The sequence below is a fragment of the Taudactylus pleione genome, unplaced genomic scaffold, assembly GCF_031769625.1.
Source record: "Taudactylus pleione unplaced genomic scaffold, aTauple2 ptg000317l, whole genome shotgun sequence".
In the NCBI taxonomy this organism is placed as follows: domain Eukaryota; kingdom Metazoa; phylum Chordata; class Amphibia; order Anura; family Myobatrachidae; genus Taudactylus; species Taudactylus pleione.
The window spans coordinates 3,222,703-3,238,348 of NW_028284718.1; the positions used below are offsets into that span (position 1 = coordinate 3,222,703).

At 42.4% G+C, this 15,646-nt stretch overlaps 1 protein-coding gene across 2 annotated transcripts in view; it reads left to right on the forward strand.

Annotated features, from left to right (window-relative positions):
• The window catches only part of EIF6 (eukaryotic translation initiation factor 6), a 59,079-nt gene that overhangs the window by 19,460 nt on the left and 23,973 nt on the right, over positions 1-15,646 (forward strand). For both annotated transcript variants that reach the window (XM_088442794.1, XM_088442795.1), the window contains exon 6: positions 13,350-13,531. In XM_088442794.1, the coding sequence (XP_088298920.1) occupies positions 13,350-13,531 (182 nt within the window). The remainder of the gene's footprint in view (positions 1-13,349; positions 13,532-15,646) is intronic.

Here is a 15,646-nt window from a genome sequence, read left to right on the forward strand (position 1 = left end):
AGGGATAGGCTGAGAGACGGTTAGGGTTATGCTGGGTACACGCGGATCGGACGACATATCGGGCACATTGGCCAGTGTGTATCCGCTATGTCGCTGACTATGTGCACTCCCGCGCATCGACATCCCCCGTCGGACCTGCATATAGTCAGCGGGTGCCATGCTGCCAAATGGCAAGTGTGTATGCATCGGCAAGTGTGTATGCACTTGCCGATTCTGGGTCCCGCCGCTTGCGATATCGCACTGGGTACACATAGTTTAGTGTGTACCCAGATTTAGGCTGCAGGAGGGTTGGGTTAGGGGAAGGTTACTGTCTGGATGCCGGTATCGGGATTCTGACCAACTGCATTGTGACCGCTGGGAACCTGTATCCAACCCCTCAGAAGGTGTCTACCTGAGGATATAGTCCTCAGAAAAGCAGTCTAGCTTCTGAACCTATCGTGTCTGTGCCTGCAGAGATTCCTGCATGGGACTAAGTTATGAAACATAGCCATGCAATAATTGTGCTGAGCAAAAATAAGAGTCCCAGGACTCCTCACTTTCATAAATTGGGGTCCTACTCCACAGTGTCTGGGTCCCAGGCAGAAGTTGGGACAATGCTGGGGGCAGGTAGCAGTTGGGGTAGAGGTGGTTGAGGGCAAGCAGCAGTTGGGGTTGAGCTGGGGATAAAGGCAGGGAGAAGTTTGGGTAGAGCTGGGGGTAGAAGGGAGTAAGGACAGGCAGTGCTGGGGGTAGGGAGGGGTAAGTGCAGACTGCAGTTGCAACAGTGCTGGGGGGCAAGGAGGGGACTAGGGGCGGCAGGCACTGCTGGGGGAAGGGAGGGGGCAAGGGTAGATGGCAACTGGTTCAGGAAAGAGAAAAAGGAGGTCTATATAAGACGCACATATTGAACTAAAATATAACTTTTATTAATTAGTATTAAAATATTCAATAGATGAGTAGCGAAATATAAATGATAGTAATGGTGTGTAAAAAATATGAAAAAGTGTATTAAAAACCGGAATGTCCCGCTGTGTGTCTATGCCTGTTATTAAATTGATTTAATTAGCCTGTACCATAAAATCGTAATGTTCCCCTAGCTTGTAATTATCTTAAGGAAAGATAGAGCAGTATATTGCAATTGGTGTATATATCTCACACAATTACTATTCCGTTGCTGATATATTGTTGTTCAAGACCAGTAGGTATTCTTTGATATGAATACAGAGGTTATTAGTCTCAATTATTATTACCCTGTATGAAAGAACACTAGGTCTACGACAGCACCCCCTATCTTAAAAAAAAACAACAAAAAAAAAAAACGCATGATAAATCATGAATATTTAGATTTTTATTTTTTTTTCTACCAATACTAATTTATTTTTCTGTGCGATAGAATTCTCTTTCTTTGTTAATACTATTTATTAGATGGCAACTGGCGCAGTACTGGAGGAGGGGGGGGGACAAGGAGAGGGTTAGGGGCAGATAGTACTGGGGGTAGGGAGAAGGCAAAGGTAGCTAGCAGCTGGTGTACTACTGGCGGCAAGGAGGACCTTTGGGACAGGCAGTACTGGGAGTAGGGAGGAGGAAAGGGTAGGGGATAGCAGCTAGGGCCGTACTGGCGTCAAGGAAAGGTTAGAAAAAGGCAGTACTGGGGTAGGGAGGGGGCATAGAGAGATGGCAACTGGGGCAGACTGGGAGGCAAGAAGGGGGTTAGGGGAAGTCAATATTGGGGCAGTGCTGAGGGTAGGGAGGGGTTAGGATAGCAGCTGTGGCAATACTGGAGATAGGGTAGGTGGTAAGGGTAGATATCTCCTGGTGGGAGACCCCAGCCGGATCATTGTTATCCGCCCCAGCTCCTTTCTGTACTGCGCACTGTCCACTTCCCTGGCCTCCTGTGCGTAGAAAGCTGGAATGGAGTAGCCGGTCATCACCGACAATGCTGCTGCTACAGCCAAGAAGGATGTTGATGGGTGCAAAGTCTGGCCGGAGAGCGTGCTGGAGGGAAGGAGGTGGTCTCCAGTGGCAATTGGATGAGACGCCATTGGCGGAGATTGGGGAGACGCTGCTGCGGTCACAGCACAATCAGCGCCTCCTGCAGGACCAGCTCAGTTTTAAAAAGTGGGTCCCCAACTAACTCTAGTACGTAAAAACGCGCTATAGTGCGTATTTTGCAAACACTGGCCGTGGGTCTGGGACCTACCCTTTCATCTTTAGAAAAACACTTTTTGGGGTCCCAAGGGCTAAGAACAAGTTCAGACAGAGGCAGCAAGTTCAATAATTCTGTTTTTTTTTTTTTTCTTCTGCCAGGAAGAGGGTCTGATACTTGGGGATTCCGATTACTCTACTTCCTTCATGGGAGAGCCAGTTTTTCTGAACATTGTAATGAAGAACTTTTAAATTGAGGCTCCTTTTGGAGGCTCTGTCAGATCCTAGGTTTGGTGACCTGCTGATATATCTAGAAATGTATTAAGGAAGAAAAAAATTAAAGTTAAAATTTAATTTTTATTTTTTTTTTCCTTCCACATTTCGTACTCTGCTCATTTGATTTGATATTGCCTTTCCCAAGCACATCACCCTGGACTACGGTCTCAAGCCTATCCACTTACTTTCTATGTGTGTGACTGCAGACAAAATAAAAGCAGGGTAAACAGGGTACATACAGTGGTTCCAGAAAGTATTTACAACGCTTTACTTTTTCCACATTATATTACAGCTGATTTCCAAAATGGAATAAATTCATTTTTGTCCTCAAAATTCATTTTTTTTTAGATTTTTGCTAATTTAATAGAAAAAAAACACTAAGAAATCACATGTACATAAGTATTCACGGTCTTTGCCATGAAGCTCAAAATTGAGCTCAGGTGCATCCTGTTTCCACTGATCATCCTTGAGATGTTCCTACAGCTTAATTGGAGTCCACCTGAGGTAAATTCAGTTGATTGGACATGATTTTGAAAGGCATACACCTGTCTACATAAGGTTCCACACTTGACGGTGCATGTCAGAGCACAAACCATGCATGAAGTCCAAGGAATTGTCTGTAGACCTCCGAGACTGGATTGTCTCGAGGCACAAATCTGGGGAAGAGTACAGACAAATATCTGCTGCTTTGAATGTCCCAATGAGCACAGTGGCCTCCATCATCCGTAAATGGAAGAAGTTCAGAACCACCAGGATTCCTAGAGTTGGCCGGCCGTCTAAACTGAGCGATCGGGGGAGAAGTGCCCTAGTCAGGGAGGTGACCAAGAACCCGATGATCACTCTGTCAGAGCTACAGCATTCCTCTGTGGAGAGAGGAGAACCTTCCAGAAGGACAACCATCTCTGCAGCAATCCACCAATCAGGCCTGTATGGTAGAGTGGCCAGACGGGAGCCGCTCCTTAGTAAAAAGCACATGGCAGCCCGCCTGGAGTTTGCCAAATTTGCACCTGAAGGACTCTCAGACCATGAGACACAAAGATTGAACTCTTTGGTGTGAATGCAAGGCGTTATGTTTGGAGGAATCCAGGCACCACTTATTACCAGGCCAATACCATACCTACAATGAAGCATGGTGGTGGCAGCATCATGCTGTGGGGATGTTTTCCAGCGGCAGGATTTGGGAGACTAGTCAGGTTAGAGGGAAAGATGAATGCAGCAGTGTACAGAGACATTCTGGATGAAAACCTGCTCCAGTGCGCCCTTTACCTCAGACTGGGGCGACGGTTCATCTTTCAGCAGGACAACGATCCTAAGCACACAGCCAAGATATCAAAGGAGTGGCTTCAGGACAACTCTGTGAATGTCCTTGAGTGGCCCAGCCAGAGCCCAGATTTGAATCCAATTGAACATCTCTGGAGAGATCTGAAAATGGCTATGCACCGACGCTTCCCATCCAACCTAATGGAGCTTGAGATGTGTTGCAAAGAGGAATGGGTGAAACTGCCCAAAGATAGGTGTGCCAAGCTTGTGGTATCATATTCAAAAATACTTGAGGCTGTAATTGCTGCCAAAGGTGCATCAACAAAGTATTTAGCAAAGGTTGTGAATACTTATGTACATGTGATTTCTTATTTTTTTTAGTTTTTTTTTTAATTAAATTTGCAAAAATCACCAACATTTTACACATTGTCATTATGGGATATTGTGTGTAGAATTTTGAGGACAAAAATGAATTTATTCCATTTTAGAATAAGGCTGTAACATAACAAAATGTGGAAAAAGTGAAGCCTTGTGAATTCTTTGCGGATGCACTGTATCTTATTCTTGTAGGTAAACCTAATTCTCTCCCCTGATTACGTCTATGGCCCGTATTCAATTTGGAGCGAAAAGCCGGAATCGGTGAAAAAATTTCGCCAATGACATTTCGCCAGGCGGAAAAGTATCGCCGTATTCAATTTGAAAGACTTTCCACCTAGGCGTAAAGTCAATGCAATATAGTAGGCAAAAAAGTTTTGCCTATGAATAGCAGGCGGAAAAAAGTGCAGAATTGGGGTTATCGGGTACAACATTGCGGGAACCCCCGTGCAGCCTTAAGACAGTCCGCTAAAGGTAAACTGCGTCAATTTTTATTAAAGAGTTAAGAACACCCCAAAAAATCACTTTCAAGTTGGGGGACAAAGTTAAAAACCAGCGAACTAGACTCCAGGGTGGTTCCCAAGTGTGCCCCAGGTGTTTTTTTCATTGCAGGGGCTTGCGGCAGGTGGATTTTTCACCATCTTTTAAACTTAACTATAGCAACTTTTAAATATGCTGGCCCCCATTTTCAAGTACCCCAAATTTGCTGGGATAAGTTTTTTTTTTTTTTTTTTCTGCAAAAAAGCCTCTTGAATATTATTCTTCACCACTTATACAAAAACGCTATTTAGCAGCTATTGAGCACGTTTAAAAACACCAAATACCTTCAGCAAGCCAAATTGGGGGGTAACCATAGCTAACCCCCATGTCAGAGCGTCTTTTGGGGGGTGTCAGGCGGATTTCCCCAAAACTGACATGTCTTTCCGCTTAAGTTGCACCGGGTCCCGTTTTCGCGTACTGTCATATAATACAGGGATACATGGGCACGTGTGCAATACTTTTCGCCTTCAAAACAGGAGAAATGTCCGGGAGGTGGAAAAGTATCGCGGGTCCGCTCAAATTGAATACGGCTCTATACTGGTGACTTTGACTTTGTCCTAAACCAAACTTTGGATAGGTCGTCTTCTGTACACCCACCCAGATAGGGCTGATGCCCGGAATTCCAAAGCTCTTTCTGACCACCTAAAAGGTACATCATCCTACTGGATCCCTCTCTAGAGGTTACACTTTTTTTTTTCTTACCTGTCCACTCCTCCTGTTCCATAATTGACATAGTCCTACCCAAGCACGATCTGACCCTCTCTCATATTGTTGGCCTAGGGGTGCTGTGACAATAATGCTGATACTCTGGGATGCTGTGAAGTAAGAAAGTTTGGGAACTTCTGCTATATAGTAAAGAAATACCCTAGTGATGAGAAAAAGGAATATATAATTTATTTTCCTTCAGATTAAAAGATGTTTCTTATTTCAGGTGAAATATCCCACACCACCTTCAAACAGATGTAGATTAAATATCCTTACTTGAAATAAGAGCTTTAAAAGCTTATCAATTTTAAATATTTTCATTAAGTAGATTTCTTCATGGTTGCCTTGAAAGGGGAGAAGTAAAAAATATAGTGCTACACTATCTTCACCAATTTTTTTTTTTTTTGTTAAATGCATAAAAAATACATTTTAAATGGAGTTGTTTTGCCTACCAGAACTTGAGAATATAAGGGCACAGAACATATCTGAAGACCAAATGGATGTTGTAAGTTATTTTCGTTATTATGTGTTCTGCCCTGGATGGCGTCCACCAAAGATCCCACTCAGCACCTTGACACTTTTCAATACTAATATATTTTTTAAAAGGCTGATAAGTAGGTCTTTAAGCTACCCTATTTACTAAGATGCGCCACCAATCCGCTGATCCGGACGATGCACTAAACATGATGATTTTAATCTTATTCTAACGCAGCTGGACTGCTACCCTAAAACCAGAAAATGACTGCGTTCCACCCTATGCCAGAAGTGTATATCTGCGTTCCACTATATTGACCCGGAAGTGGGATATGTTAAATATCTTCTTAAAACATCCAAAATGTTTTCATACTTTTCAAATTATATACTTAAAATTCTATGAAGGGAAATATCAAATAAAACTATAAATAATGGTGATTTTATGCATCTTGAAAGGTCAAAAGGTTCCAAGGATGGACATAAAAATAAATACATATAATCAATTGCAAAGTTATAGCCCAATTCATCACAACACCAATAATCATGACAAATGACATCTTTTTCTTTTGTGGCATTTTCCATGTATCTTGCATTTCAAAGATATTTGTTTCTCGCATTGATTTACAAAGGGAAAAAGTGGGAAGAGAAGGGAACAAAATTCTGACAATACAGCCAGTTACAATAAAATAAACCATTGCAATTCAAAGTATGAGTTGAGACCAGCTGTAACCAAGGTGTTTAATTGAAAGATCCAAATCATTTCGGCTGCTCCACTTGCAAATACGTTCCTTGTATGCTTCATTGCCTCTTCCCTAATCCCCCCCCCTCCTATGTTTTTTCCTGTAACCTGATATTCAAATTAAAATAATGGACCATGTTCTTGATTTTCTTAAGTTTTGTTGAGTCATGCTTGTGTCCTCCCAAAGTAAAATGTGTAAAAAAAAAAATCTCTATTTTTTTTTTTTACCTTCCTACTCTTAATTCTTAGGCTAAGTTTGACTGAAACCAGATAAAATATCTGCTGCTATGAAAGTGTCCTACCCTTTTCCGCATTCTCCATGTGGATATGGCAAATGTCCATCTACTCGAGTCATCTACTCATAGTACATGACTAGCACTAAAAGGATGCACTTTCTGGAAATGGTAAAGATGCTATGGACAGAAGATGTATTAGTGTAGCCTCAGCACTGAGGCCTAAAGGTACCCACACACTATACAATAATTGTCCAGATTTGGCAACAATTGGGTGATGAGGCTGTTTTGTGTACTGTGTAGAGACTGTTGTTTTATCGATTTTAATACTGTAAAAAAAAAAAAAAGCCAGAAACTCACTGCTTCGATTATCTCCATTGTTCTCCCCAGGCTGTTTTCTGCGGGCGCATCGCCCGGAAGAAACGGCCTACCGCCAGGCACTTCCCCCCCCTGCTGCATTCTTGGTCACCCTCCACCTCCGCGCTCTGCCTTTTGCTGTGGAACGCTGGCCTCTGAAGCGACCGGAGGCTAAAGAAGCCTCCCATCGCTTCAGAGGCAAGCGTTCCCAGTGATGCACTGCGCAGGTGACGTCCCGGCGCCTCCCCCAGTGACGTGAGGAGCCTGCAGTGCTCGTCTGCTGGATCTAGTTAGATCCAGTCAGAGCGAGGGAGTGGGAGTGCCGAGCAGCATATTAAGGTAAGTTCTGGGCTGGAACGCGTCTGGGGGCACTGCAAAAGGGGCCAGTCTGGGGACACTGCATAAGGGAACAGTCTGTGGGCACTGCATAGGGGCAAAACAAAAATACAGGAGGCAATGTATAAAGGGGAAAACTACATGGGGCAATGCATAAAGGGAAAAACCTATAGGGGGCACTGTATAATGGGCACTTTTGACTGAGAGCCAGTGGGGGAGCAGCCTGAGACCTGTCAGGCTGGAATGGTAAGGGAGGGCAGTGTTCTCCCTAGGCTGTTTTTTACGGGTGCACCACCCACCACTTTCGGAGACCTGCAAGTGGGGACAGTATCTGGGAACTGTATAAAAAGGACCAGATCCTACAGACTTTGCAGCTTTTCATAATCGGACAACTGATAAGAGGAGAATTAATATATAAAAATGTTATTTCAAGTTTAAATCATAAGGTCAGGGTTTAAAACATTTTATTATTGCGAAGGCCCCACCCGGCTACTTCTTGATACCACCCGGCTGGAAAAATTTTCTGGGGAGAACACTGGTCTGATCTGTCAACCTTGGCAGAAGTTAGCTGCCAAAATGTCCTAATATTGTGCAGTGTGTAGGCATTCTCAATAATTTAACAGAACAGATTCAATTTGCTTCAGAGACTAATTGAGAACCGGCCATGTATACAGCCTGTATTGATTCTAAGATATTAGCCTTGACACTGGTTTTTAAACACATTATCTGGCTTAGGACCTGATCCAAGTTAATATGTAAACACGATGGTTTACGTACTAATTCGATGGCGATTTAAGTGTGCATGCTCAGGATCTGTTCGGTGCATGTGCAGAAAGAGTCCTGCAATTATGCTCTCAGTGCCCCCTGATTGATGGTCTGTGGCCGTTTGGGGGAGGGGATGGCGACCTGGTCTGCTCCACAAAACTGAGGTGTATCGCCTCTGTTTTTGTGGGAGTGGCAGGGCAGGTTTTCCTTGCCCCTGCAGCATAAACAGACCTGCCATCCTGAGTAACCTGATGGTTACTCAGATGGGCGAAGTTCACGCAAGTGATCCGATGGCTGTGTCTTTGGACACAGCTGTCGATCATAGAAGCATGCATTACGTGGCTATTTACACAGGATGCCTCCTTCTGTATTTCACATTAGAGCACAGCTGCTGCATACAAAGACACAGCAGCTGTGCTACTACGTACAAACCTGAATCAGGCCCTTAGAGCATGATTAGTAGCTGCTGTGATGAAGATCTTTAGAGGCTTTGCCTTTTGAAGGTAATCTTCTGTTTGGCATAAAACTAGACAAGAATTTGAAAAGCTCAAAGAGGGCAGAGTTTTTCTCACAGCTGGGTAGTTGTGCTTCTAGGAATCCCAAATTTTTATACCTTTTAAGTAAATTGTCAGCACACCTTGAGAGAATGGAGTGGTTATGTCCTTGGATCTCCACCGATCATGTTCTTATCCACTGGTTTTCCAAGAAACAGTGTCATGAAGGTATTAGTCATTATGTCGACATTCACAATGTTGACAGTGTCAGCACTGAAAATGTCGACAGCCAGAATGTTGACACATTATTTTAAATTTAGGCTGTAATTTGTGTTTGGGTTAGACTGCAGTTAGGTTTTGATCTAACGTAAAATCCCATTGTCTACATGTTGGTGAAGACATTGTGAATGTCGACAGAATATACCAAACCTGATCAAGAGATTGGCTCTTTGTCAGGCGATTTCCTCCCTAGAGTCTTTGAAATTAGTTTACTTGATTCTTTAGGAGCAGAGAAATAAGGGGGTTTTACTATGTTTTTTTCGGTTTCGGTTTTAAAAACCACCCAAGATGTTGCAATTTATTTTGAACCTAAAGTCCTTTGCTAAAAGTTGACAGGTTCAAAATAGTTATTGAGATCAGTAGTCAGCAGTATGGAAGCAGAATATCTTAGGCCGGGTACACATCTAAACGATGGGCAGTCTTGCCGATAATCGGGACGAATTCCCTTTGCCCCGGACCATTCAAGATAGCCCGTACACACTATGCGATTTAATGAACGTCATAACTATACCTCGTTCCAGCCTTCATTAAATTGCACAGCCACGCATACGCCGTGCAGCACGGCCAACCAGAAGATCTCGTATGCAACCCGAGTGAGCGTGCAAGTGTGGGTATACACTAAACGATCTTCACGATTTGTTTTTCCGAAATGTCGACAAATGGTGAGGATATAGTACTAGTGTGCCTTAGCATATTTGGACTTGAAAAATTTATATCTTCATCCTCATATCTGGGAGAAATGGCAGTCTTAGCTCCGATTTCCAATACAAGATTATAATTTCCAGTTCAGGGCTTTGCCTTTGGATTAATCACAGTGCCAAGGGTCATGGCAGGTCATTCTGACCTGGACTGTCGTCTTGCATCTTCGCTTACAGAGAATTTGGTCCAAATTCTGATCCAGGCAAAGAACAACATGGCATTCGTATACATATAAAATTGTGTCCCGGAAAGTTTGGCAGCATTCATTCTGGGGAGAGGAAAATTGGGAGACAGATTTTATTTGTCTTCACTCAATCCTACTAGTAAAATGGTCTCTCCATCTGGAAGTGTGCAAACTCCTGTTGAAATGGTGGGGTCTCCAGTGATAGATCTGATGGCCTCTAAGCACAACAAGATGGTGAACAAGTTCTGTTCTTGGACCAGCGACCCGTTGACATTCCCATATTTATTCTCTTTCCTTCCCCTCTGATGCTCCCTTGAGTTCTAAAGAAGGTGAAACAACAAGTTCCCGCTATTCTCATCACCATAGATTGTCCAAAGTGAACCTGTCACTGTTCTGTATTAAAGCGTGACATAAGGTCAAGGGTAGAGACTCCATTTGAGAGGTCTGCTGTCCCAAGGTCCATTTCTCCTCCAGGACCTTTTTCAGCTAGCTTTGATGACATGGCTAGTGCAGCCTATATCTCTAGAGATCAGGGATTTTCGGATGACCACAGTCAGACCAAGAATAAAGCAAGGAAACCAGTCTATATTCAGATTTACCAAAGGGTCGGGGACTTGTTTGTTTGTTGGTGTGAGCATACTGGAGAACATTCTTTCTCCTTCAGTCTATCTTTCTTTTAGTCTGCATTGGATTCTGGCATGCAGCTTAGTTCTTTAAAATGGAAGGTGTCCACATTCTATTTATTTTCAGAGGAAATTGACTCTAGAGGCTAACACTCAAGGGCTTTTACATATTAAGTCTCCCTATGTTCCTTCTGTGGAACTTTGCTATCGTAACCTGACTTTTTAGGTTCTTCAGTTCCCTCTAAGCCTTTGGAAGACAGTTGATTTGCTTTTTCTGACATGGGAAATACTTTTTCTTCTTTCTTTAGATTGAGCTAGAAGAGTGTCAGAATTGGTGCCTTTGTTTCTTGTGTCTCACGATGATAGGGCATTGTTGTGTACTACCCCATCTTTTCAGCTTAATGTTGTATCCAGGGCCTGATTCAGCATTGCATGTATGTGCAATGCTGAACGCAGATTCCTGATTATCGGGAATTTGTGCGTGTGCGCAGGACCCATTCTGCAAGTGTGCAGAATGGGTCCTGCGTGATCGCACGCAGACCCTTCTATGCCTCTGCCTGATTAACAGGCAGAGGCATTTAAGGGGTGGTGTGGGGTTGGCCAATGTTCCCGGAAATGGGGTGTCGGCCCCGTTTTCTGGGAGTGTCTACGGACACAGTTTCCTGGTCTCGCAAGCCGGCCAATTCCGTCCGAAGCTGACACCCCTCTAGTTTTCTTCTTAATCAGGAAATTGTCATTCATGATTTGAATAGTCTGCTTGTGCTTTTGTATTTATAGCAATGAAGGTTTACCTGCCTAGAACTGCAGGTTTAGGTAAGACGGACAGTTTGTTCATTTTGTATGATGCACAGAAGAAGGGTTAGCCAGCGTCTAAAGTTAACAGATTGTACTTACGTGGATTAGATAAACCATTCAGCGGGCATATTTGATAGCTGATTCCAACTCCGATTTCTGCTCATTCCACATAGTTACCATATTCTACTGATATTCAGGTCTTAAGGTGCATACACATGTAAAGATTTTCTGTCCAACCATCCAACTAGTTGATTGGTTGGAATGAAAATCTGGTAATGTATGGGAGTAAAGGATCAGCAATTTGCTCCTAAATGCCAGAAAATAGATAAATTCATTCATGTCATTCAGACAAGTTTGTTAAATGGTTGATCTAAACAATTTGTCTAAACACCAGTTTTTGTCCATTTTCTGGCGTTTAGGAGCAAATTGCTGATTGTCGTTTACTCCCATACGTTACCAGATTTTCTTTTCAACCAATCAACTAGTTGGATGGTTGGACAGAAAATCTTTAGGTGTGCACCTAGCCTTAGGCCCCTATTCAATTTGAGCTCAGCCACGATATTTTTTCGCCTCCCTGACTTTTCGCCTGCTTTGCAGGCGGAAAAGTATCGCGCGTGCCCACGTATCGCCGTATTCAATTTGAAAGTAGGTGAAAACGGGACCCGGCGAAACCTAAACAAGCGAAAAGTCATGTCAGATTTGGGGAAATCAGCCTGGCACCCCCCCAAAAGATGCTCTGATATGGGGGGTTCCCTATGGTACCCCCCGATTTGGCTTGCTGAAGGTATTTGGTGTTTTAAACGGGCTCAATAGTTGCTAAATAGCGTTTTTGTACAAGTGGTGAAGAATCGTGTTCTGGAGGGGTTTTTTTGCTGAAAACCAGCAAATTTGGGGTACTTGAAAATGGGGGTTAGCATATTTTAAAGTTGCTAAAGTTATGTTAAAAAAATGGTGAAAAATCCACCTGCCGCAAGCACCTGCAATGAAAAAAACACTTGGGTAATACTTGGGGACCCCCCCAGAGTCAAGTTCGCTAGTTTTTCTTTGTCCCCAACTTTTTTTTTTCGCCCCCAAATTCAAATAGATTTTTTTGGGGTGTCCTTAAGTGTTTTTTTAAATTTTTTTTGACCGTTTACCTTTGGGGGACTGCCTGAAGGCTGCACGGGGGTTCCGGCAACGTTGCACCCCAAAACCACAATTCTGCACTTTTTTCCGCCTGCTATTCATAGGCGAAACTTTTTCGCCTATTACATTGCGTTGACTTTACGCCTAGGCGAAAAGTCTTTCAAATTGAATACGGCGATACTTTTCCGCCTGGCGAAATGTCATTGGCGAAATTTTTTCACCGATTCCGGCTTTTCGCTCCAAATTGAATACAGGCCTTAGTATCTAAAGCCAGAATCCTTGGAAGCAAAGTTTTGAGTTCAGATAAGTCTGAATGGACTCTTCCCAAGGAATAATTTTGGAATCTCTTCATGGTGGCAATGTCCTCCATTGAAATGAAAGAGAAAATAGGATTTTTGATAATTACTGTTAAATCTATTTCCACAAGTCCATCTGGTAGATACTGTGTTCCCTCCCCTTATGCTTATTGAAATCTTTCATTGCGTGTATTATTTTCTTGATTATATCCTTGGGGCTTTGTAATTTGCAAACAGGGGAGGAACCTCCATAATGTTACAGGGTTAATCTAATAAGTGCCTGCACTATGAGCTCAACCCCATGGTGGCAGTGTCCCCCAGATAGATTTGGAGAAATGGATTTAACGGTAAGTGCTAAAAATCCTGTTTTAGTGTTTGCACTTAATTTAAATTGGCTGGTTTTTACACTTGTATACCTTAAGCTCAATGTAGGTTAATGTAATTTTAGATTCATTTGGCAAATATATATATATTTCAAATGGAATTAACGGCTCTCCAACCCAACAATAATTCACAACTCATCTGGGAATGATGTATCCAATCAGTAGGGCAATTCAATTAATGTCAACTATTCCAGATTTCTTTTTTATATTTGTGTAAAAGAATGGATATTAAGTGTCGTGGCAAATTTTAGTACTTGCAACACTGAATTAAACTTGTTTCTTGGCAGGCAGGCACGGTTAATCGTGGCAGTGAGGTGATTGCTTCAGGAATGGTTGTCAATGACTGGTGTGCTTTCTGTGGTCTGGATACAACAAGTACAGAACTCTCAGTCATAGAAAGTGTATTCAAACTAAGTGATGCTCAGCCAAGCACAATTGCCACCAGCATGAGAGACTCCCTCATTGACAGGTATGGTAATGACTTTCTGTGCTGTGCAAGTCTAAACCCTGTGATCATCATAAGTGTAAAGTGTTTCATGAAAGAATCTCACATCCACCTCGAAACTGTATCCCTCATGTTTGGCCACAGTAAAAACATTTTAAGGCATTCAGTGGGGTTAAAGGGCGGCCAAACATGGCATGGTCCACTAACCTCTATAATTCTTGGTGGAACTGAACCTATTTTGAAAGATCCTATGGCGTTGCTCTTTTTTGAGGCACTTTGTTTTCTGTTTTTTTTTTTTTTTTTTTAATTATTATTGCTTTCCCATAAGTGTTTGTTTTTCACAGAAACTAGATGGCCCTTCATATAGTTCCTTTGCTTCTATCTAAGTTTGTATATAGTTTTTACATAAATAAGAATATTGGTGCCTTCACAATCCCAAGAAGGCAGTGCTACACTTCTTGGACTGGGCACCTTATCTGTGGAATTCTGTCCAGGACTCAGGAGTTCTGTCTTTTGGATGTCCTTTATAAGGGCTGTAGGAAGGGATATAGTGCTTTATAGTGTCCTTTGCTGGATCAGGAATGCAAGCCAGCAAGTTTATTCTGCAGAAGGGGGAAAAGTACCCGGTGACCTAATTGCATTTTCAAACAAGGTGGTCAGTCCTTCTTTAGCGCCATTTCATTAGGTGTTAGTAGCCCAGGTTTGCAGAGAGGCCACCTGTAAATGTTTGCGCTTTTTGCAAAGAAGCCCTTTCTGCATACGTGGACTGGAGGCTTCTTTGGTAAACTGCTATTTGGAAGTTCTGTCAGCATTTCTCCACAGTGCAATCAATTTGGGTTATTCAGTAGACCTGCCCAGCATCACTTTATTGTGTAAATTAGCTGTGCTATGCAGAAAACATGCTACCTGTCAACATTTATCTACTGTGCAAATTACCTATTTTATTAGGAAGCGTTGGCCAGCATTTCTCTACAATGTGCTACAAAAAAAGGATTTTTATTTTTTTTTTTCTAATAATTTTTTTTTATATTTTAATTTTTGTCTAAATTATCAAGACATGGTTATTATATATGAATCTTTAATAATTTTTCCTTGTGTAATTTAATTGGCTTATATTAACACAGATGTTTATACTCTGGTTTTTCTAAAATAAATGATTTGAAGTAATTAACAATGCAATATGGACACGGGTGCTGGGTAATTGACCAGCAGGTAGATTCAATGAGAAGATAGTAGCAGGCATTTAAGAACTGAAAGTTTGGAAGCACTTCACTCTTTGATAAAGCCCCACTACAAATGAGTGAAATGAATTAGTGGATAAGTCTACACCTGCCGATATTGCTGTCACTGTGCTAGTCTGAAAGGACATTTGTGTCGTGTCCCGCTAATTACATTAATTCTTCCCGCCGGCGTGAGGGTGACTGGAGGAGCAGGGTCCCGCTAATTACACTTTGGAGTCAGGTAAGGCTGGATCCTGCTGCCTAATCATTCCACCTGTGTGTGGCTCATCATACAGAACAGCAGTGGAGCTCTCAGAGCTGGGACATAAACATCTGAGTGTTTGGGAGCTACTCCGAGTTTTGGACAGAGAGGAGATTCTTAATACTTGTACTAGGAGCGCTACTAAAATTAATGTGCAACTTACAAATGTTTTTTTGGGTCATTTATTATTAGGGGGGGTGTCCAAAGGGTTCTAAATGAAATCCCCACCTTTTTAGCCAAAAATAGGGATTTTGCATTTTTTTTTCACCTGGTCTGGTATGGAGAGAACTTTTCTCCAGTTTTTTTTCACCAAATTGCTTTTTATTCTGCCTATGGCGAAAAAAAAACTGCAGTTGTTGCCGCTAATTGAATATGGCCCTAGGTGTATTAGAGTAAGACACATATATGAACAGAAAAGATGTTCTGTATGAGCTGAGTTGCATGCAATCTGCTGTGCTGGGAAGGGATGTTTGGCACGACTACAGCAATAGTGTATGAGGACTTATCTGTATTACCACTTTAAAACATCGGACAAACTTGCTGGAATTCTGCCGATGCATGCATCTCGCTGGCTATTATTTTTTCCCCCCACGCAATCTAAACATGAATTTGCTACCACGACCTCTAGTAAGAATATCCTAAAATAAAAAACATTGC